The 25,487-nt window shown below is 42.1% G+C and overlaps 1 protein-coding gene across 1 annotated transcript in view; it reads right to left on the bottom strand.

Annotated features, from left to right (window-relative positions):
• C4H2orf42 (chromosome 4 C2orf42 homolog) overlaps positions 1–25,487 on the bottom strand; it is a 70,943-nt gene that overhangs the window by 32,790 nt on the left and 12,666 nt on the right. The window contains 6 exon segments of the mRNA XM_030202508.1: positions 610–628; positions 630–715; positions 2,662–2,719; positions 2,721–2,773; positions 5,245–5,355; positions 21,647–22,491. Of these exon segments, the coding sequence (XP_030058368.1) occupies positions 610–628; positions 630–715; positions 2,662–2,719; positions 2,721–2,773; positions 5,245–5,355; positions 21,647–22,491 (1,172 nt within the window).

Raw genomic sequence — 25,487 nt, 5'->3', positions numbered from 1 at the left:
AAGCACATACGATCACACCCAAGTCCCACTCCTCTTTCATGCAAAAAGGTTGTCGTCGCCCCCTAAAACTGTACTGTTCTTGGGTTTTTGCAGCCTAAATGCCTGATCTGCTTTTTTAGTATTAAATCTTAGCTGTCAAATTCTGGACCGTTCACAGCTTTGCTAGATCCTTCCTCATGTTATACACACCATCTAGAAGTGTCTACTCCATTGCAGATCTCTGGTATCATCCGTAAAGAGGCAAACTTTACCAACAGCCCTTCAGCAATATTGCTTACAAAAATGTTAAAAACAACTGGCTAAGAAACTGAACCTTGTGGCACACTTGGTAACATCCCTTTCCTCAGAGTGAGTGCCATTTATCACTACCCTTTATCAGCTTCCACTCAACCATATTCATTGTGGATATCTTGAAAACCAGACTGGCTTAGTGTGTCCAAAGGACTGGATTGAAAACCCCTCTGCTCTACAGAATGGGCAGGATCTCAATACGCATACAATCTGCTACAACAGGATTAAGATTAATACCTTGCTAAATGGTACTGGAAGATAAAACTGCTATTGGTATCAGGCAGACAGACTTAAATGTTTCTTAAAACCTGTACTTACCATCAAATTGGTAATGCATTGGTTTGGTGGATGCGCTCTGTGACACTTGCTAGCCATTCTTGGAAGGATAAAGATATTTGCGACTCATCCATCTCTGTAATAAAGGCTAAGGGCAAGTAAACCTAGCTCAAAGTACTAGGGTAAACAGTTAAACCTAGGAACCAATGCAGTTATTGTTACAGCTATACATGCAAGTTGGTGCACGGTTGTTCTAATGAAAGCGTAATGCAAAAATTTTGTCCCCACAGCTTTATGCAAGATAGTATGCACATTAACCAATGTTACAAAGGTGCACTGTCAAAAAACACTGTGCAACACTGCTGCAGCCAATGCATCAAGTAGTTAAATTATCTCACTTCCTGTCTCAGCGTGAGCCCATCCACTGACAGGAAAGTGATATTTTAAGAAAATACCATACCCCCTCTTCCTGATGGCTCAGTTGGCCTCTAGCTCCTGCCACTCTTGAGCCCCCCCCCCCCCTTTCTCAACCCCCATAAAAATGGTCCCCAATTCCCTCCATCCTATAAATTTCCCTCATGGCCCAGTGGACCCTCCATCCTAAAAATGTCCCTGATCCCAATCTCCCCCGACCCTAAAATTTTTCTCTGGTGACCCATGGACCTCGGACCCAGCCCCCTCCTTTGATCCCACCACAATACCGCAGCAGTACAATGGACCTTCCCCAGAATCCACCTTTAAAACTTGGAGGCAGGAGTGATGCCCACTCTTTCCTGCCTCTGCACTACGAGTTGCAGAGGGACCAGAAATCCAACCCATCCCCGCCCGTCCCCACTGGAATCCAACCCGTCCCCATTTGTCCCCTTAGGGAATCTAACCCATCCCCGTCCATCCCTGCGGGGAATCTAACCTGTCCTCACCCAGTCCCACAAGAATTTAATGGTACATAAAAAATCCTGTCGGCTCTCTCAGTCTCTGGTTTGTAGCCGCAGCACTGCAGGCAAGGAAGGAACGGAAGTTGGAACACTCTGGTGTGCACATGTAAGGACTTCTCTGACTTCACTGGCACTGAGTGCTAAGAGATCACCACATGCACGTGCCAGTAAGTCAGGTGAAATCTGATTGTCTGTGCCTATGTCAGAGCTGAGGTCTGCACATCAGCCCAGGAGCAGAGAGGATTAATAGTAACATAGTAAATGATAGCAGATAAAACCGTATCGGTCCATCCAGTCTGCCCAATAGTCACAATCATTATCAATCATGATTAAATCAACAATGAATGTGATATTATATACTGAATTATGGTCTTTCTGTGGCATTTCTGGGACATAGACCATAGAAGTCCGCCTGGCCCTATCCTTATGTCCAATTGCTGGAGTTGCCTCAAAGCCCACTCCAGCCTATTCATCTTCTCATTTGCGGGACACAGACCGTAAAAGTCTGTCCAGCACTGCCCTCATGTTCCAGCCATTAAAGTTTCCAGCCCATCCTGAACCAGATTGCCATATAGAGACATAGACCATACAGGTCTCCCGGTATCAGCCCTAATATCACAGCCAGAGTTACCATCTAAGTATCATTCGACACATCCACACACGTGCAACCATTTAAGTTTAGGTTTTTTATAACTTCAGTTTCTAATTAGAGATTCTTTGTGTTCGTTCCATGCATTTTTGAATTTCATCACCATTTGTATCTCTACCACCTCCTAATGGAGACTTTCCACATCTGTGCACTTAAAGCAAGGAGGAGGAGGAGACAGCACTCAAAGAACTTGTACTCAGTAGGTGAGAGGCTGGTGCAAGTGCAGCATACACTTCTACAAGAACCCCACAGGAACTGCTTCTGCCCCACGGGATCCCCACAGGAACTGCTTCCGCCCCACGGGAATCCCACAGAACTTGCTTCCGTCCCCACGGTGAATCCCCCGCGGGTTCTGCGGGATCCTGCGATACCCCGTTCCTGTGCAGGTCTCTACTTCTGCACTGCCATTCTGGAAAGTGGCAGTGCCTGACCCTGCACTGTACATTCTAGGATGCATTGTGTGGGGTACAAGTCTGCCAAATTTGATGATACCAGAGCCAGATGTAGGACTTACTTTGCTTTTCAGAGAAGCAGCAGCAGCAGCAGGATTTTTCATAGCACTTTTCCTTGGAATTACTTATTCAGGGTTCATGGGTTAGTACTGGCTGGTTTTGCTGTGCACCTTTAAGAAAAATTCCAATTTTACCATTCAACAAAATATTTCAACCTGGTTCACTTTCGCTTCTATATGAGCAGTCAGAATGTCGTGTAAGGACCAATGACCAATAGGTCTTGGACACCAGGGAGGCAGAAATGGCTACATCTTAACTGGATGTTCATAATCAGGGGAGCTTCAACCCAGTCCTCAGGATACCCCCCCCCCCCCCACCCCCCCCATCTAGTTTTTAGCACATTCACAACAAATGTACATGAGAGAGAGAGAGAGAGCTTTGCATACAATGGAGAAAGAGGATGCAAATCTCTCTCAGTCATATTCATTGTGGATATCTTTTTAAAAACCATTGAGAACTGTTAACTCCTTTCTTTGAAGGGCAGCTGCGACTACTGAAAAACAGATCCCTTGACCAGGGCAATCTTGAAAACTAACAACTACATCTAACCATCCCTTTCCTAGGAATATTATAAAACAGTCTGCTTCAATTCAATGAAAGAAACTGGCTAGACCCATGCCAATTTGACTTCAGACCTGGGTATAGAACAGTTTGTTTCGGTATCCCTGCTTGACAATCTCCACAGAAACTGCAACAGGGGATTCGCCTCAATTCTAGTGTTGCGATTTCTCAGCAACTTTTAACACCGTGGACTTTACACAGCTGATGGAAAGCTTTTGGTGCACAGTTTTTTATGGTCAATTCAATTTGTCAGACAGACAAGTAGTTCTGTTCAAGAAACCGCAGATCACCATATTGAGGCACTGTAACTGTAAAGATACGCATGAGGGGATGCCAGTAGGCTGTCAAGTATTTATTTAATGAGGCTACCTAATAGCAAATCAGGAATGAGGCAAAAACAACAGTCTGTCTGAACTCAAATAAAACAGATTCTGTTGGTGTCCAAACACAATTCGGACAGTTACCTGACTTTAAAAGTATAACTCATTTGGAACAGCAAAACTCCACCACTAGTATAACATCATGTAAGGACAATTTTGGAATATTTTACACCACAATACAAACAACTCATCACAGTGGTCCATCGCCATGAATAAATAGCCATATGCTAGACTAGTGGAACACCCTGTATTCTGGTCAAACTAAAAAGAGTTTGCGTCAGCTCCAACTAATTCAGAATGTTGCAGAATGACTGACAGGGGGCTGCAAGTGGTGACATCACACCCTTCCTGTAAAAACTGCACTAGCTACCAGTATCCTACTGGGACAAATTTAAAACTCAATGTTTAATTTTTAAGGCCATCAGACAAAATAGACCAGAGTACCTAAAGAATAAGATAGCCCTCCACTTGCCTTTGAGGCCTCTAAGGTCCTCTCAAGGACCACCACTATCTGTATCCTCAAAGGAAACTGCTAACGAGCCTTCTCAGGAGTAGCCACCATACTCTGGAACTTACTGCCAGAGGAACTACAACTAACTCAAGACTGCCTCTAGTTCAGGAAGTAGATGAAAGCCTGGTGACTGACTATCCACTCAGCATCTGGACTAGACTGCCACACACCTTGTAACTAAGACCAGTTCCACATACTTTCAACTGCACATATTATTTACCTTCATTTTAACCATCCAGCTCTTTATCTCAACAACTTTGTTTTAAAACCCTCTTTCTATGCATGCTGTATGTCAATATATTTAAACTGCATTTGCCCTCTTGGCTGCCTATTAAGATGTTTCATTCTATCATACTGACATTATGACCGTTATATCTATATTATTTGAATGTTCTAAATGTGTGCCATTAAACTAGTTCAGTGTGTATTATGTTACCAATCTTATAGTAAGAACAAAACATAATGGTGCAGCAATTAAATTACAAACTCTCAACCCAACAAGCAATTTGCAAACTCAGAAACCACTGTGCGACTATAAAAAGGAAAAAAATTTTAAAAGCCATTTTAGGTCACAGCTCAGGGTTGCCTCACTGGACAGAGAGCTATAAAGAAATGCAGTTCAGAGGCTTTTTTTCCCCTCTAAGGGTGCATACCTCACTGATTAATTTTATCCTTATATTTGGTCATATCACTATTGTTACACTGTTAACAAATGGTAAGTTTTATTAAGCTACACCTATGGTACACCTTCGGTGAATCTCTTGTATAAAAAGTAGTTAATAAATCCCAACAAACAAATAATTCAACCGGCTGGGTGTTTCTAGAGACTAGTTAGAGAACCACTGCCCTGAGGGAACCCATGTTATGGAAGGATGGGATATTAGGATAGCTTATTATCAGATATTTCACTCTGGTCTTTTAAATCCAGGGATCAGCCTTTCCTTTCAGAGAGTCAAGACTATGAAGCTAGGCAAAGACTCAGTATAGGGCAAAACTGCATGATTTCAACATGAGGATTTCTCCTAGCTACCACAAAATACAGAATAGGCCATGTTGCTAGCTTTAAATCAGTGTACATATCTCCCATGCACTGCATTCCTTTAAAGCAGATGAAAAGGAACCTTCTTACCAGATGTTTCCCCTTTTCCGATCTTCTTCTTCCTCAGCTTTGAGCAGTGGGGTGCAGTTGCCTGCACTATGGATTCTGGGTAGCAGATTAACACAGGGATGGGAACCTCTCCTTAACCACTAGAAGACAAAGATTTTCCTTCTTTAGAAGGAAAGCAACAGTCACTAGGTCACTCAATTCCATCAGTGTTGGAATTTGACAATCAAACAAGTGAGTGCGAAAGCAGACACAAAAACAGAACCAGCAGCTGTGAAAGATTGAAGTCAGAGGCTCCCAAACTCTGGGCCCATGGGATGAAAGTGGCTCTTGAACCATGTTTCCCTATCTACTACTACTACTTAACATTTCTAAAGCGCTACTAGGGTTACGCAGCGCTGTACAATTTAACATAGAGGACGGTCCCTGCTCAAGGAGCTTACAATCTAAGAGACAAGTGAACGGACAGTCCGATAGGGGCGGTCAAATGGGGCAGTCTGGATTTAGTGAATGGTGAAGAGTTAGGTGCCGAATGCAGCAGATCCAGCCCATGGTGTACATTTTTCTTTACCTATAAACTTCATCCTATGTCCGTCCCCCCTTACTGCAGCTCTGTGATTCAGCCAGCAGACTGAACACAGCCTCAGAACTCAATTGTCCTCCCATGCTTATCCTTACTACACCAAACTTGCCTACTAAGAAGTTCCCTCTTCTTCCTTCCTTCTGGTCCCGGGAAAAAGAGAGAAACACAATGGGGATTAGAATCACTGATTCTGGAGCTAAGCAACTGCTGAACTTGCCAAAATGAATTCACCCAACTGCCTCTGATCTCAAAAATCACAGCTCACCCCCCCCTCCCCCAGCTCCCATCTATTATGAGCTGAGCATCAGTGCTAGGAGGGAAGTTGATCCTCTGCTCTTGGTGGATGCGGGCTGCAGGACTGTGGTAAGTATAAAATCGGTGCTCTCTCTCCTCTCAATGATGCAGGACCAAAATGTGGTGTATGGATTTACTACTACTTAACATTTCTAGAGCGCTACTAGGGTTATGCAGCACTGTACAAATTAAACAAAGAAGGACGGTCCCTGCTCAAAGGAGCTTACATCTAAAGAATGAAAAGTCAAGTTGGGGCAGTCTAGATTTTCCTGGTAGAGGTGTAGTGGTTAGGTTGCCGAAGGCGACTTGAAAGAGGTGGGCTTTAAGCAGTGATTTGAAGATGGGCAGGGATTTACCCGGCTCCGTGATGGCAGTAACCAGAGGTTGAGCAAATGAAAGGAAGGGAATAGGGCAGAAGAGTGCATATTGGGGGGGGGGGGGGGGGGGGGGGGGGGTTGGGGGGGGTGGGGGGGGGGGGGATTGGGAGTCGAACGCACCACACACAAGCCCTCCTTCCCATTCCCCAGAGGGCAGATGCCTGGGGGAAAGGAGTATGTAGATCACTGCCATACTGGGACAGAACCAAAGGTCCATCAAGACCAGCAGCCTGTTTCCAACAGTGGCCAGTAGGATTAATTTGCTACAACTCCTGATACCCATGATCCTAGTCTCCCTACTCTCCCAGTGTTGTCAGCCACTGAAAGCACCAAATGTCCCACTCAACTAAGTTCAAGCAAACTCTTCTCCAAGGAGGACCTCATCTCCACCCAACTTCCTCAGCGATTTTTGAAAATGTCCCAAATACAATAAGGATGTTATAATGCCTTTGTATCGCACCATAGTGCGACCGCACCTTGAATATATGTGTTCAATTCTGGTTGCCGTATCTCAAAAAAGATATAGTGGAATTAGAAAAGGGTGACGAAATGATAAAGGGGATGGGACGACTTCCCTATGAGGGAAGGCTAAAGCGGCTAGGGCTCTTCAGCTTGGAGAAAAGGGGCCTGAGGGGAGATATGATAGAGGTATATAAAATAATTGATGGAGTGGAACGGGTAGATTGAAGCGTCTGTTTACGCTTTCCAAAAATACTAAGACTAGGGGGGCATGCGATGAAGCTACAATGTAGTAAATTTAAAACGAATCAGAGAAAATGTTTCTTCACTCAATGTGTAATTAAACTCTGGAATTCGTTGCCAGAGAATGTGGTAAAGGCAGTTAGCTTAGCGGAGTTTTAAAAAGGTTTGGATGGCTTCCTAAAGAAAAAGTCCATAGACCATTATTAAATGGACCTGGGGAAAATCCACTATTTCTGGGATAAGCAGTATAGAATGTTTTGTACTTTTTTGGGATCTTGCCAGGTATTTGTGACCTGGATTGGGCCAACTGTTGGAAACAGGATGCTGGGCTTGATGGGCCTTTGGTCTTTCCCAGTATGGCAATACTTATGTAGTATTTCATGTGAAACATCTGGAGAGCAAGGCTTACACCACCCAAGACATGTGGGACCTAATAATTAAAAAAAGTAGAGTTTCTAAATTTATGCTCTATTTTCCCTTTTTTGCCACCCACGTTTTATGGCCTAAATGTAAGATATTTGAATTTCTGAGTAAAAAGTTAAGCCTTCGCCCCAGTACTCAATTTTTCAAAAAGACCAATTTAGGAGCATACTCTCAAAGTTAGAAGCATAAATCCTTTTGAGTAGTAGGCTCATCACAGTTTAATCCAGAGTACTAGCTAAGGTTAAACAACAATATAAAAACACAGAAATGAAGCTACGCTTACAGCAGGGGCTAGTATACTGGCCGAAAAATACTTGAAACACTTGATCAGTTAGATGATACTAAAGACAGCCATTCAATTCTCTCAACTGGGTGGGGGAAGTAGCTGGCAGCTGTCATTACCTTAATGAAGAAAAACTCAAAGCACAAGATGCTTAGAGCTGAACTAGGGTTGTTGGGGTTTTTTCCCTTTAAATCTAGAATGAGTTATGTACTAATAATTAGTTCCCTTAATTCAGTAGCTCTCAACCAAGGATAGGTGTGCCCAGGCCCACCCAGACAACTGGTCACCCTTGATCCAGCAGCCCAGAGACAACAAAAAGTTGACCGTTGAGAATTTCCTAGAGGCCTTGGACTATCCACATGTGGATGAAAAGACAACTACAGTGCCTGAAACAGGTTGACATTTGGAATACACACTTAGCCAAGACCTTAGAGAACACGGCACCACTAAAAAAGGTCTTATGCCCCAATCACAAAACGCTCACCTTGGTTTTCTCCAGAACTTTGGATACTTAAAACGCCAAGGATGGAAAATGGAAAGAAGATGGTGTAACTCTCGCCTGGATGAAGACAGGCTAAACTGTAGGAAGCACATGACAAGTACCGCCAAGCCTTAACAGCAACCAAAAAACAATATTCCTCTCAATGCATTGCACAGATTGCCAATTCAACCAACCAGTAGTTCAGTATAACAAACAGCCTACTGGAACCCCCACAAAAGAACCAACCTGCCCAGTCTAAACTGAAATGCAATGAGTTTGCTGTATACTTTGCCAACAAAATTAAAAGTCTCTACCAGGATTTACAGGCAATCCCACCCAGTCTCCAATCAGTTAACCAGGAGTGCACAAACTCACCTCCTCCTGACGGATGGGACACTTTTAAACCGAATGACAGAGGAGAGCCTTGAAAAAAATCCTAAGAGACCTTTGACCAGCTACCTGCTCCCTCAACCCCTGCCCATCAAAGACAGTGCAGCAGGCAAGTATGGGCCTCATAGAAGGCACCACAAAAATTGTGAACACCTCTCTTTCTAATGAGCAACTACCAACAGCATTAAAAAGGGTAGTGGTTCACTCTTTGCTAAAGAAAAACAACCTTAACCAGGACAAACTTGAAAGTTACCAGCCAGTATTCAACATGCCATTTCTAGTGAAACTTATAGAACATACAGTCTATGTTCAACTTAATGATTGGCTAGAAGAAGAAACTGTCTAGATCCATGTCAATCTGGATTCAGATCCGGTTATAAAACAGAAATGGGCCTCGTATCCCTACTAGATGATTGTCACAGAAACCAAGACAGGGGATTTGCTTTGGTGTTAGTACTGCTAGATTTCTCAGCAGCTTTTGACACTGTGGATCATGAAATCATGCTAGTACAACTGACTGTAACAGGTATCAATGGCACAGTACTTGTTTAGATCCTATCAGACAGGCAACAATCCATAATGTTTGGAAGCAACTCATCGCCACCATGGGCGCTGACCTGCAGGGTACCACAAGAATCGATACTGTCACCTATTCTGTTCAATATCTACCTCAAGCCACTAGCTGAGCTGATTCGGTCAATGGACACTCCCATTCTACATCTATGCGGATGATGTGCAGCTACTCATATCCACTGAACCTGACTTACCTACTGCTTTGAATTAAGTTATTACATAACATCAATTCAAAAATGGGCTAAACACAACAAACTTTGCCTGAACCCAAGTAAAACCAAGCTTCTATGGGTCCCTAACACAAGTGGATACATACCTGACATCAAAATCTCTTTTGAGAAGTACAAACTCCCCCTAAAATCACAAGTCTGGAACTTTGGAATACAGTTACTTACTCTGATTCCCCAAATCCAAGCAACCTTCAAGAGCTACTTCTACTATTTGTGACAGCTATGCTGCCTCTCTCCTTACATCGAGAAGGTAAATCTTATCCCATATCATCAAGACTGGATTACTGCATGCACTATACAATGGTCTGACTACAAATGGCCTGCACCAGCTCCAATTGATTCAGAATGCTGCAGCAAGATTTACAGAAGGTTGCACACAATGTGACCACATCATACCATTTTCGCAAAAACTTCATTGGCTACCAATACAATATAGGGCTAAGTTTAAAACTCTATGTCTGATCTTCAAGGCCCTTAAAGGAAATGGCCCCGAGTACCTGAAGAATAGGATGATCCTCTACATACCACCAAGGATACTAAGGTCCTCTCAAGGACTATCACTAACCACACGCTCTCCAAAAGACATTACATGCGATACCCATGAGCCTTCTCCAGAGTAGCCCCCACACTCTGGAATGCACTGCCTGAAAGGCTCCACTTAACACAAGACTATCTCTACTTCAGGAAGCAGGTGAAAAGCTTGGCTCTTCAACCAGGCCTTTAATGGAAGTAGTAACTAACCTGTTAGTCTCACTCACACACAAGGCGCGACACGGGCTGCACACACTGCAGCAGGACATGTTTATCCACTCTTACCCTAGCTAATATTTAACCATCTTTCTGATCTCATCTGCACCTTTTGTTATATTAGTCACCTTATTTTCTAACTCCTCTTACTCTTTTACCTATCTATATGTTAACCAGCACTCTGATTGCATGTGCAACTTTCTTTAAATTAGTTGCATTTAGGGGTGATTGGATATGCTGTTAGTGGGCTGCGACATCGTGGAAGTTAGTGGTTAGAGGCTATCGGGAGAATGAATATATGAGCATTTGTCAATAACACGGTTAAAGGGGGAACAACTCACTGGGTTTATGTAGTCACTCCTAAACCTTTTGGAAGGTGGGTCAGTATTGATGAAGGGTCCTTGTTATTGTTTTCTACGGTATATTGTATGTGTAAGAGATGTCTGTCAATAGGGGGGTAAGGGGGGAGAGGAAAATGGTTGATAAGGACTATCAGTATTATGTTCAAATGCAACATGTTGTGATATTTAATTTTGTACTATTGAAATTGTTGGAATGCTCAGTATGTGGAATTACCAACAAAAACAGTTGAAACATAAATTAGTTGCCTTACTGTCTAACTCTTCTTACTCTTACCTATCTATATGTTCCATCTTTGCTTATATCCTACACTGTCGATTAAAATGTTCTATTACGTATTGTGTTGACATTGTAAGTAGTATACTATGCCATACTTTGCATTATTTTAATATTTTTACTGCTGTAATTGCCTATTGCTCACATTTGACTTCTTACTGTACACCGCCTTGAGTGAATTCCTTCAAAATGGCAGTAAATAAATCCTAATAAATAAATAAATCAAACATACATGAATGTCTTCCGGCTCAGCAACAGTTCTTACTGGTTTCTGGCCTGGTCCCTAGATTCAAAGTTAACTGCACAGTCTCTATCAGGTACACAAGGCTGGCCTGCAGCTGGTGAGGTCAAAACAAACTCTTCAAGGTTCCAATTTAAACTTGGCCTACTTGAACATAGTGGCTGCAAGTTCTAGGTAAAAGCATCTAAAGCAGGTATCACTGCTTCCCTCTGGGCCTCCTTAACCTAGCTTTGGTCCAGTCTTTTATGCTTCTTGACCCTCCTGGCTCCACTCCTCCCATGTCACTACCCCCTTGGGTGGGACTAGGGTTTTAAGATGGCCATGACACTGTGAGGGAATGTTCTTAAAGGAAAGTGGCAGCGTCCTAAAGACTCCATCACAGGCTTCAATACCATGGAGGATAGAGCTTTCCAAACTGTGGGTCAGGAATAGAGGCCGACCGAATTTTGTTTTCAGATCTGGCACCGAAACTAACCCAAAATTTGGATTCTGTCAAACATGACTAAACATTTTTGGTTGGAACCAAAAGCTCCTGGCTCTCTCCTCCCCAGGCCATCCACCAACTGCCCCCTCCACGGATTTACCTTCCAAAGGCCTTGTGGTCAAGTGGCTTTTTTGGGATAGGAACAGCCCACGTTGCTCCTGCCCTCAGTGGCTTCCTACTCCAAAATGGCAGCCAACTACTGCAGGCAGCTGCAAATGCCATTTTAGAATTGGGAATAGCATAGGCAACAGCAATTCCAAAATGGCAGCTACCGGAAGTCCTAGCCGCCATTTTGGAGCACTGAGCCACCTGGGGCAGGAGCAATGCAGGATGCTCCTGCTCCAAAGCTACTAGACCACCAGGGCCTTTAGAAAGTAGGCCTGGGGAGGGCGAATGGAGGCCAGGTTTTTTTTCTCAGGGTGGTGGGAGGCTGGCCAGGGTGGGCATGGCCACATTTTCAGTTTTGGTTTCACATTTGGGGGCACAACTTGAGTAGGTTCTTCATAGGTGAATCATTATTCTGACCTCGGGGGAGGGGGGAATGGAAGGTTTCACACAATTTGGCCAGTATTATGGTTTCATAGCCACAAAATAATTAACAAGTACTGATACAGCAGAAGCATATGTGTGTTAGGGGACCATGCTCAATAGGGACTGAAGTGTAGTCTCTTGGACTTCCTATAGCCTTCAGTGTGGCCTGCAGCCACTGAAGTCTGCACTGCTACCCTCACTGAAGTTATTGAGAGTGGAGTTGAGGTAGGGGTAAGGCATGGGTGCATCATGTTCTCTTTCACAAAATTAGCAACCCTAGTGTCCATCCGTCCAAGCTGTTGGCCCACCCAAAAACTGGCTTCTGGCAGTTGGTCTTGAGACTTGAAATCACAAAATTTCTGGCACCACCTGGCTCAACCTTGCAGGCAGCCAAGTCAAAGCAGGGGAAGCAGGAATCCCAATGAGCTTCTGCTGCTGAAGCCAGGTGAGGGGAAAGAGACTGAGTGAAGGCTGGCCATGAGAAAAAGATTGGGTGAAGCCTGGAGGGGTACATGAGAAATGAGAAAGACTGATGGAGATTGGGTGAAGGCTGGGGGAGGAGATGAGAGACTTGGTGAAGATTGGGGGGGGGGGGGGGGCACATGAGAGAAAGGTTTGCAAAGCCTGGAATAAAGAAACAGCCCAACTACCCGTAATATCACTACTTGAGCTTCCTTGACGCCATTTACTTTTGTTTTGATTTTTTTACCACTGTCAAAGACTAAATCAGTAGAACAGAAGATGAGCAAAAATACATTGGGGGGGGGGGGGGGGGAAATACACGAGAGAGGGTGAAGGCTGGTGGATACATGAGAGAGAGAGAGAGAAAGAAAGAGATGGGGTGTTCTCAGGGTGTATGATTCTCAAAAAGAGAGCACGAGTGTGAGCATACGTATCTTGGCCCTCCAAATGTTACAAAATATAAAATGCGGCCTGTTTTAGTGAGAGCTTTCCCTGCAAAGTTTACATTCCCAGCTAGTGCATGATGAGCCCTCTTCATATCAGCCTGTAAAGGACACTCCACATTGTTGTACCTTGTAGTAATCTCTGCTTTCTCACAGAAGCTAGCCACTTCTCGTAAACATAATTTTCTCTGTGTTTTTATAATTGGGTAGAGAAACCATCATCTCCTGAGAAACAAAATATAATCTCTATAGTAAAATTCTGTTTATCTGAACTATTCATTGAGACACTTAACTCAGGGCATTCACCTGAACTCCATCTTAAGTTGCTTGCAATACCAGCTGCAGGGACTCTGTTAGAACTTTTCCCAACACCAGTGTTAAGGTCTGTGCATGGTCTGCCTTATGAAGCAGAGCTGGTGTCTAATCTGCTGCTGTTACCTTCTAAGTGTGCTAATGGTCACCTTGCAAGTATCCACCTGAATTCCGTCACGAGTACTACTATTTCTATAGTGCTAGACGTATACAGTTAGCTGGTTCCCGAGTATCTACCTGTTTGCTGCAATTCCCATCTGCTGCAAATAAAAGATAATTATCATTGTGTCTTTCCTAGGGTGCCTACAAGGTCTGTTTGGTCCCTGAATAAGAGTCATGCAAAAAAAAAACACAAGCTGTGGCCCTAGTGGTGTAAATCATTGGTTCACAAGAGATCATTTTTCCTGCGATTTTTTTTTTTTCTTCAATCAATAGGGTTACCATCCATACCTATTCTAAAAGAATTGGTACTTAGGATTAATCCTTTTTCTTTTTAGAATCCTCATTATCTATGCATTCCCAGTTACAATTTACCATTAAGACAATGTTTTATAAACAGATCTGCACAGAAGTTATGGCTTTACTTGGATTTTGATACCATATATACTCAAATATAAGTCCATCCGAATATAAGCTAAGGTATCTTCGTCAACTTGAATACAAGCCAAGGATAGAAATTTGGGAGACTGTGGCTCTATGTAACAACAGAGCTTCATAACTGGAATTTATATTTTCTACTTTTTTAAACAGATCTCAGGATTTGGACTTTGCCTTTGTACCAGCTTTGGTTCCCGGGAAAGGTTACGCAAGATCGGAGACGAGCAGATGTGGTCCCTCTTCACAAAAGTGGAGACAGGGAAGAAGTGGGAAATTCCAGACCGGTAAGTCTCACATCAGTCATAGGAAAAATAATGGAGTCGCTGCTGAAAGAAAGGATAGTTACCCTTCTAGAAGCCAACGGGTTACAGGACCCGAGGCAATATGGTTTTACCAAAGGAAAATTCTGCCAAACAAATCTCATTGACTTCTTTGACTGGGTGACCAAAGAACTTGATGAAGGACGTGCACTAGTTGTAATCTACTTGGATTTCAGCAAAGCCTTTGATACGGTCCCCCACAGAAGACTCGTGAATAAGCTGAAAGGGCTGAACTTAGGACCAAAAGTGGTGAACTGGATAAGAAACTGGTTGACCGACAGGTGGCAGAGGGTGGTTTCTAAATGGAATCTGTTCAGAGGAAAGGAAGGTGAGCAGTGGAGTTCTTCACGGGTCAGTGCTGGGGCCTATTCTGTTTCATATATTGTGAGAGATATTGCTGAACAGTTGGGAAGGAAAGGTTTGCCTTTTTGCAGATGACATGAAGATAACCAATAGAGTGGATACCCTGGAGGAAGTAGAAATGATGAGATGGGATCTCCAAAAGTTAGAAGAATGGTTGAGGGTCTGGCAGTTAAAATGTAATGATATGTAGCACTATTTTTTTTCTGGGGTATCTGTTCTTTCTGGTTTCACTTTTTGTACTTATTATAAAGAAACCACTGTACCTTATTTTTCACTTTTTATCTTGCTGTGCATTTTCTACAGTGTCTATTTAAGTTATTTTAAATATTAATAACAGTGCTCAGTTGTCACATATTACTCCGGTCATGTTTCTGTTAGTAATATGTTGTAACCCACATCACCGCGCCATGGCCCTCCCTTCCTCCTTGTTTACTTAAGTCTCTCTATCTTGTTCTTATACATTTGCATTCAGCATTCCGTACTGTTTACTTCAATATAATGATTAATGCACTTATCCTGGGGCTGGTCTTCTTTTACTTTAGTTATGATGTGGTTATTGCTCCGGAGTAACTAATACATGCAATTTTGTGTTTGTGACCTTTTTTCGTGCAACTCAATTCTCCTCAGCTGTTTCATTTCTCCATTTATTCACTCCTGCTTAGTTCTCAACACAAGCTGTGTTTCGCTTGTCTTTCGTGTCCTCAGGAGAACACTTTTAAAACATAAATACATGTTACTGTATCGCTATCGCTTCTGTTTTTCTACTTTGCATGTTAATTTAATCTTTATTGTTCTAATTCTTACCTTCCTTTTAATTTTACAATCTCAAATTGTCTTTTTGAATAAGCTGTTTGGCGTACTGGTGTGGAACATCGCTCCTACTCAAGACTTTTCAACCAAAAACACTCGCCAATGCGCCCTAGTTTTATAGCCTACTTTCTTGATGTCACTTCCTGTTACTCTATTAGCCACTCTACCTCACGATTTAGACCACGTGGTATCACCGTGTCCCATTGGAAGATTAGTTTTTGATCTCTTCGTTTCAACAACCTAGCCACATCACCCCCATGGGACAACTTTATTTGTGTTAATATTATGTATTTCAGATCCTGGAGTTAATGTTTCATGTCTTCTCAATGTTCTACTATGGGGGCTTCTTTCTTCTTTACTCGAAGGTTGCTAATATGGTTCAGCTATTCTTTGCTTTATTTTTCTAGTCGTGTATCCTATATACCACTTCTTGCATGGGCAAATAATCCCATATGGGATGAATTGCAATCAGTCCTTGTCAAGATCCAATATGGTTTCCCTGTTTTGGGATGAGTTACTGAAGTCGTCTGCCAGATGTATTTGCAATACACACATCCGGAGCATGGCTTGTCCTCCTTCACCTGGCTTTGATCCTTTCTCCAGCCTACTCGTTTCAGCATCTCTCCCATATTCTTAGATCTTGTATATGCAAATAGCGGATTTTCTTTAAAATCAAGTAAAGATAGCATCGATCAATGTTTACTGATAATGTTTTTTACTAGCCCCGTTTGGGCCGAGTGGAGGAGTGGCCTAGTGGTTAGGGTGGTGGACTTTGGTCCAGGGGAACGGAGTTCGATTCCCGGCACAGGCAGCTCCTTGTGACTCTGGGCAAGTCACTTAACCCTCCATTGCCCCATGTAAGCCGCATTGAGCCTGCCATGAGTGGGAAAGCGCGGGGTACAAATGTAACAAAAAAAACAAAAACAAACAAACACGTAAATTTGTCCCGTTGTGTTTTTTTCTCCTCTTTTGGGTTGTAGTAGCCACTGTTGATGTGTGCTAGCAGCTCTTTTATGAGCTTTCCTAATTATTTTTGTTGGGTAACCTCTCGATCTAAATCATTTGGACATTTCCTCTGCTTGAGCTTTAGAGTCATTCTGTGTGCCACATAATTTTCTTATGCACAGAAATTGTCCCACAGGAATACCAGTTTTTGCTGTGTATGGGTGGAAGCTTTTGAAGTGCAGCAGTGTGTTGGTATCTGTTGGTTTACAAAATACTGTGGTCTCAAATTTGTTATTATACGTGATTGCTATGTCCAAGTAATTAATCGATTTACCTCCTACCATTGTTTCGAATCTGATATATTCATCACATTTGTTGATGTATTCAAGGAATTCCTCTAGTTGTTCTAAATCCCCTGTCCAAGCCAACAAAAACATCAATGCATGTTTTCCAGATTTTGATTTGAGAACTAAATCTACAACTAATATATATATATATATATATATATATATATATATATATATATATATATATATATATATATAATGGGGATTTAATGTGAGCAACTACAAAGTGATGCATGTGGGAAAGAGGAGCCTAAACCCTCTGCTCAATGTACATGCAACTGGCACCTCAAATATTGTGTGCAATTCTGGTCACTGCATCTCAAGAAAGATAATAGGGGAATTAGAAAAGGTACAAAGAAGAGTGACAAAAATGATAAAGGGGATGGGATGACTTTCCTATGAGGAAAGGCTAAAGCAGCTAGGGCTCTTTAGCTTGGAGAAGAGATGGCTGACGGGAGATGATAGAGGTCTATAAAATACTGAGTGGAATGGAACGAGTAAACGTGAATCACTTGGGAGCATTCAATGAAACTACTAAGTAGTACATTTTTCTTCACTCAATGTGTAATTAAACTCTAGAAGTCGTTGCCAGAGAATGTAGTAAAAAGCAGGGTTTAAAAAAAAAAAGTTTGGATAGTTTCCTAAAAGAAAAAAAAAAAGCATAAACCATTATTAAGATGGACTTGGAAAAAATCCACTACTTATTTCTAGGATAAGCAGCATAAATCTGTTTACTTGTTTGGCATCTTGCCAGGTACTTGTGACCTGGATTGGCCACTGTTGGAAACAGGATAGTGGGCCCGATGGACCCTCGATCTGTCCCAGTATGGCATCGCTTATGTTAATAAAGGTAAGTGAAGGAGTAGAAGACGGTAAGAATAAAATTAATGAAATATCTGAGAGAGGTGAGGAAGAGATGAAGAAAAGACACAAGCACAGAAAAGAGAGAATGGAAAAAAAAAAAAAAGAACTATGAAACAAAAGTTAGAAGACAGACAAAAAGCAAAGATTAACCAAAAGGGAGAAAAAGAAATCTTTACACTGAAGATACAGAAAAACAAAAATCCATATATTTGCTGTATATTTAGATACTGATGATTGCAAACACCCCTGGATGCATATTTTAAAAAGCACTTCATGGTAACCTATGGAACTTTGTAAGTGTAAGTGCTTTGAAAATGAGCCCCCTGGCCATCAAAAAATACCGATTATTATGCATTTGAATAAATTTAACAAAGTGTTCTCAAACTTTCATGACTGCTGTATCCCTTTTTTTTTTAGCATTTGATGTATGTCTGATACACCCTTAGTTCACAAAGCTTCAAAATTGTCATTGTTAGACATTGTTTTGTGTTCTGTTGGCTTACTTCCCCTTACTGCTGCACATCTTGATTTTACTTCTCCAGGTCAGAACACAGCTGATGAGGAGCCCTGCTTGAGGTTACCATTTTGTGTAGTAGGGGCAAGTAGTTTCTTTGTCCAATTTGGGTTTCCCTCTTCCTTGTGGTGGAGGTCTGGCTGTGTGCTCTCAAGAGGCTTCCTAGTACGCCTACGTTTGATTGACAGCCATTGAATTATCATTATAACAATTCATTCTAGTCAAAAAATTAACCTGATCAGCTATAAGGATCTTTTGCTTTCTTGAGTTTTTCTGCATTAAGATAATGGCAGATGACAGCTAATTTATCCAACCCGTTGAGACAACTGAATGACAGTCCTTAGTATCACCAAACTGTGGAAAAACATTTCTGAATTTTGTTGTAGTGAACTCTTGATTTTTCTTAATTTGCAACTATCTTCTGGTATTTCATGGCCATGACAAAGTTTGTTTTGAAATGTATTTTTTGCTTTTTATGTAATTTTGAGAAGTGTATAAAACACACACACTGCCACCTGGTGAAATTCCCCAGAGATTATTTTAACCTCCCCTTCCCACTCACCCCTTGCCTGGCCCAACACTGAACCCCTGACTTCTTTCAGCTCAAACTCCCTGCTTCAGTCAGGCCCCGATGCTCAGAATTCCTGCGATTTAGCCAGCAGTGATGAAAAAAATACCACCAGAACAGAGCAGAAAATTAGCTCACCAATGCTCAAAGGAAATGGTATGCAAATTGTATGCGCACTGTAAAAACAAAAGGAGGGGGATATGTTTGGCACACGCGCAGAAGAGATAGCACAATAAATGCAGCTTCTGAGCACAAGCACCAGGGCAAACCCGAACATGAAGCACACATTGGTGTCTGTTTTCTGCACCTTTAAATATAGGCTTTTCATCTTTAGTTATTTATTTTTACTTGGAAGGCTTAAATTTAAACACAGGAAACAGAAGCCAATGTGTGCTTTCACTTTTGGGTTTGATCAGACCTGTGCACATTTGTTTCTCAGTACTGCCACTTAGGGGCTTGCATGGGCTTCCTTCTGTGTCCAAACTGTATAAAAATCAGCAGAGTTTAAAGAAACAATCATGAGAAACCCTCTCTTCAAAGCTCCTAATGCCTGCTCTGAGCTGGTGTTATTTTTTTTTACAGTAATGGGACGGCTTTGTTTTGTGTGCTCTCCGAGCACTGGGAAGGAATAGGAAATCAGCTCATTAAAATGTGTTTGACATTAGCACGCTATCTGCGCTAATCTTTGGTGCACTCGTTTCTCGCGCTACAGCACCCGAGCATCCTGAGTTCACTAATGCAGGTGCTAGTTTGGCACTAATGGGCTCTAGTGCCTGCATTTGCTTCTGAGCATTGGGGCATCAGGCTGCATGGATGTACCTTCCAGGGCCACAAAGCTTTACAAAGAGCAAGCTAGTGCACCATCCAACAGACAGAACATTGAGCATCTTGAGGCTTAGTCACTAATTTCATTCAAATAATAAGTTTTAACCCAGAATAGTTGGTTTCTTCAGATTATACAAGATGTGATATGGCTGGTGTCACAGTGTGATAAGATATATAAATTTGGGAAGAAATCACTTTGGCCACAGGTAGTATGTGTGACAACAATTGAGAGCCTTTAATTCTCAAGTTGTTTCCATAAACTGAGGAGCTAGAAAACTAGATAAAATTGTGGGCATGATCTCAGTCTTGACTAGATACTGGAAAGAAGAGGAAAAAAAACTCAAAGTGGTCCAATTTATAAATATTCTGGATATTATTCTGAAAGAAAATGCTGAAAAGGGGGCTATAAGGGTAAATTTAAGAAAATCTGGTCAAGCTGGTTAAAATGTTTTAAACCTGGACCTATTTAATAAGAGATTGAGTAGGGAGGAACATGTTCTCCTCAGATTGAGAGGTGGAGTATATAGCTATAAATGTATGTGCCTAAGAATTTTATTTGTACTGGTCCTAAACCAATTCACATACTCCACCCTCAGCTTTTTCACCTGATCTCATAATGTAAAAACACAGGTATGCTGCTCAGCAAGCAATTTTATGTGGCTATTTTTCCTATGGCAGTGAGCAAGTGCTTATTTAACCTCAAAACAAAACCTTAGATTGTAATGGACATTATTTATTTATTACATTTGTACCCCGCGCTTTCCCACTTAAAGCAGGTTCAATGCGGCTTACATAGTAATAGGGATTACAAAGTATTGATAGAAAAAATATAAGTAATTATAGCAGAATAATAAAAGAGAGAGGTAGGTAGAAATGGGCAAGGGTGAAGGGAGTAGGAGAGGTATGAGCAAGGGTAGGTGAGCATTGGAGGAGGTGTAGAGGAGGCGGGAGGGGGATGGGACACGGGATAAGCAAATGGAAATTTGGTGGGAGATGTAGTCTAGGTCACTGTCGTTGTTTCCTGGATATGTGTTGGGTAGATGGGTACATAGGATTAAGCCTGGGTCATTTGGGTGGGCTTGTTTGAACAGATGGGTTTTTAGTGATTTCCGGAAGGGTAGATAGTTACTGATTGATAGGTCTGGGGAGTGCATTCCAGAGTTGGCTACCTAAGAAGGAGAAGTTGGATCCATAGTAGGTTTTGTATTATATGTTCCTTACTATCTTTGACCCTTATTGTACCTAAATACCCTCCCCTTACCTGACTCTTCAAATCATATTTGTTTACCCCCACCAGACTTGGCGATCGCCTTTACAGTAATATGTAAGCCACATTGAGCCTGCTAGTGGGTGGGAAAATGTGGGTTACAAATGTTATAAATAAATAAATATTGCACAGCAAAATGCATCCCAGGTTATTGGTTCTGGGATTTTTCTGGTATCTGCAATTACTTTTAAGAGAGGCTGATAAAGCAAGGATGAAGATATTCCTAACAAAAACTTTTTTTTATCCTTCAGCTATAAACAGTCATTTGTCAAATGTTCAGCGCTGCGTGCATCTGGTAGCACTATATAAATGCTATTAGTAGTAGTAACTGGCAAAAATCACTAATGATACTTGAGTCTTAAATAGGCAGTTTTCCCTAGCAAAATTCTCACTACCAGCTGTCTCATTGTTGAGGCTTGGGAAGCAGTACCGCCAACTTTGTCTACTGAAGCTTGAGGGATGTCCATTACCTTTTTTTTTTTTTTTCAAGTATTTGTCTAATTGGAAGAGGAAACTACTAACATATCTCTTCAGCCCAAATGTTGATACTCATCTAATCACACAAAAAACTGTCCTATGCCATGGTATACAGACATGATAAAATACAACTCTGCATAATCGTCAGCGGTAATGCTACAAGCTAGTAGAAGTTATAGCAGCACCATTTTTGTTACTACTTTCTTCCCCTGCTAAAATGGATTGGACAGTACTTTTCTAGTACTGCCCATGCCATAGGAAGAAAACTCTACTACTCTTTATAATCAGTGCAGTGTGATGAATACTAAAAGCACACTGGGTGCCACCTTCCACCTACCGCTTGAATCACCACTGAGAAAGTCGGCAAACTCTTGGGCTAATGCTTCATCACTGCTAATGGCGCCAACACAGGCATGGAAATGAACACAGTTTTGGCCAGGTTCTTCCTTTAGAAGCTTGGTCTTACTCATTTTCATAGATTTTTTCATTTTTAGGCTACCATGACAGGAGCAGAAAAACCTTGGCTGCAGCACCCCCAACGAGTTCAGTTTCTGCACAAAAGACACATGCAAGTAGCCCAAACTGTGCTTTGGACTCGCTTTGCACTTGACCACAAATATATTTCTGGTGACCCTTTGGACCAGGGGCCCCGTGGGCTCAGTGGCTAGCTGCCATATGGCCTGCTTCATTTCAGGGAAAATTTGCATGGAGTTCAAAACAGAGCTCTTCAGAGTCAGCGGCTTGGCTTCAGTGCAACAGTTTTCTGCCAACCTAATATGTTGACATCGGCGGTCAGTCACGTCCTTGACTGGCTCCTTCAAACAGGAGGGGAGGAAGCAACAGCCAGACCTCAGCTGGGTGAGAACAGTCCCATATATAGTTTCTGATACTCCCAGCTCCACAAAGCACCTATTATCAGGGCCTCGATCTCTCTGCCGGACAGAAAAAATCTGCTGACTGGACCCTGTGATGATTTTGACAGCATCAACACTGGGTTGCTTGCGAGCTCCACAGCGGAAAACATTCCCACAGCTCTTGTTTTTACAGCTCAACCCTCGGGTACCATTATATGTGCCACACCGAGGGCATTTTCTGATCCCTCGAAGGGTAGGTTTCCCCAGATCAGACAGAAATTCTGGAACATTGGCCTTTGTCGAGTTCATTTCCATCGTCTTACAGGCTCTGGAAGGCGAACATTTAAGAAACAAAAAAATGTATTAAGACAGATTTACTTGCTACAGGTACATTATGTTTTCTGGCTTTCCTTGTAAAGCCTCTTTCTTTTTTAAAATAAAGAGAAGATATATGTAGTCAACATTAGGGCTTGTGGTATTGCAGAATGTATAGAGGGCAAGCTAAATGGGCCTTAATCTGCAATAATAATCTGTTAAACATATAATTTACAAACATCCAAAAAGTGGGAAATGAGGGAAGGCTACACAAACCAAAGGTTCAACAAATAAAATTTATTACGTAAAACAAATATCAAGACTCGACACGGCACCGTGCTTCGGCATTCAAGATGTCTGCCTCAGGAGTCTCTGAAGCAGCCAAACCTGCATTCCTCCTCTACCGGAGCACTAGAAGTGAACTACCAGACTCTTTTCCACAGTACAATAGCCATATGTGCATGGTCTTTTTAAACATATGGCTAATGTTGAACCTTTGGTTTGTTTAGCCTTCCCTCATTTCCCACTTTTTGGATGTTTACATATATAATTTAGACAGAAGGCTGGTTCATCAAATTACTATTAAACAGATTAGCTGAGGCCAGTTAGCTGGATTAGGATTCCTCAGAATAACAAAAGTTACTTACCCGTAGCAAGTCTTCCAAAGATAGCAGGACTTGAACCCTCATGCTTGAGCTGATGGAGCCCAAGTTGAAAACAGTACCGAGGAATTTTTTCTAGACGTGTTTCGACCATCTCACCGCACATGCACTCTTGTTCCCACCTGCCACTGTTGAGCGGGACCTCCTCAGTCTACTGCTAGCTAGCGCAATGCAACTCCTTGGGAGGTGGAAGTTCGGTTGTGTAAAATCAATCCTGCTGTCCATAGAGAACACTTGCTACAGGTAAGAAAATTTGTTTTCCCTAAGGGCAAGCAGGACCGTGAATTCTCACACACGTGATGCCCTAGCTACAAGCTGCCTTTAACAGAAAAAAAGGAAACAAACACAGCAAGTGGTGCCACGATAAGCAGACACCAATATTTTTGGAGGCAACAGGCCATTTTATTATTTTCATCATGTTTTCCATTTTTTGGGACGGCAGCCTGAAATTGAAAGAAAAGGGCCTAGGGAAAAACACAGTTGAATTCTAAACCCCAAACAGAATCTGTAGGACTTTCTGGCCAAACTTACCATCACATCAGGAGTCCTGTTCTAAGCTAACAGTGAGATGTGAATGTATGAATAGATGTCTATGTCACAGCTCAGAAAATTTATGCAAGCCAGCTTGGGCATAAGTGAAGGAAATGCAGTCTGTTAGTCAATTGGAAACAGATGCCATCATGTTTGGGTCAAACGAAACAAAAAGCTATGTGGACAATTAATGGGCTTTAGTCCACTCCACATAAAAGGCCACGTCTCTCTTGCAATCCAGAGTGTACAATATGCTTTCACCTTTATGGACACGCAGTTTAGGAAAAAAGGTTGGCAGGACTACTGACTATTTAAGGTAGAACAGCACTAATTTCAGGAAGGAACTTTGATGGGTGCATAGAATCATTATTATTATAAAACTTAGTATAAGTCAGATCAATCACTAGGGCAGTGATTTTCAACCTTTTTCAACTTGCAGCATACTACAAGGTGCAAAAATTGTCAAGGCACGCCACTGGAATCTAACCCATACCCGCCCATCCCACTAAGATCCATTCCATCCCCACAAGTCTTCTCCATCTCCACCCATATCCGTAACATTCAGAAGTAGTTATTTCATTTAATTATGCTACTGAAATACATTAGAGCACCAATATATCTGCAACTGTGAAACTGGAGCAAGACGGACTATTACAGATCCCTACACAGACACATGCCAGAAGAATCCTTCACCTCAGCTGCAGAACATGACTCTCACCTGACACAAAATAGGGAACTGCAAAAATCATGCAGACAAAAACTAAAAGCAAAGATTCTGGACACTGCATGTTGTGCAACAACAGAAAAATAGAAATAAATGCTTATCCTCCTGTATAGTGCAAAATAAAGCCAACAGATGTAAATTCTCAACACCACAGCCATAATTCAATCACTAAACTGAAAATAAAATCCTTTTTCCTACCTTTATGGTCTGGTGATTTTATTATTCCAATCATCTTGTTCCCAATCTTTGGTTCTGCTTTCCTCTGTCTGTTCTCTTAACTATGTTTCCAGGGCCTCCTTTCCATTTGCAATTTCTTTTCTCACCTCCTGCCCTATGTCTGTTTGGCACTGATCTGTCGCATTCAGCTTTCATCACTTTTTCTGCCTCCTTCTCAAATCTATTTTGTTTTTCCTTCTCTTCTGGGCAGCCCGTCACCCCCTTCCCTATATGTGCAATATTTCACTCATTTTCCTGTGTGGTATTGTCTCTCCTTGGAACCCCTCCAGTGCAGCACCTTTTTCCCTTTCTGTACCCCCTCTTCTTCACCCACCGCATTGGATCTCTCTCTTCCTTAACTGACCTCCCTGTCCAGCACATCTCTCCCTCCTTGCCCCTCATGCAGAACCTCTCTCCTTCCTTGACCCCTTGTGTCAGTCTTCAAAATTATTTCCATTTCTTCTCTCGTCGTCTTCTTTTCCTTCTCTACATCTGTTTGCCGCTGATCTATAAGTTGTTTCCACTTTTCTCTTCTCTGCCTTTATTTACCTATTTGATTTTACCCCAATTCTCTCTTCTTCGACTCCTCCTTTTCGCCTCATCTACCTACTGACTTTTTCCATCTCCCTCCCATCCTCTCTCCAGCACTCCCTGTGTGTCACTCTCCCTAGTCCTCCATTTCATAGTAACATAGTGGATTATGGCAGATAAGGACATGAACAGTCCATCCAGTCTGCTCTATATCCTCTGCACATTCCCTCTCAGCCCTCACCTACCCTGCACTAGATCTCATTCCCTCACCGACATTGCTGGCTGACACTGAAAAATAAGGTTGGAAGAGCGTTGGGGGGAGAAGGAAAGACAGAAAAACAGTTG

This window comes from Microcaecilia unicolor, chromosome 4, assembly GCF_901765095.1.
Source record: "Microcaecilia unicolor chromosome 4, aMicUni1.1, whole genome shotgun sequence".
Classification (NCBI taxonomy): domain Eukaryota; kingdom Metazoa; phylum Chordata; class Amphibia; order Gymnophiona; family Siphonopidae; genus Microcaecilia; species Microcaecilia unicolor.
This window is presented reverse-complemented; position numbering and strand designations above follow the sequence as displayed.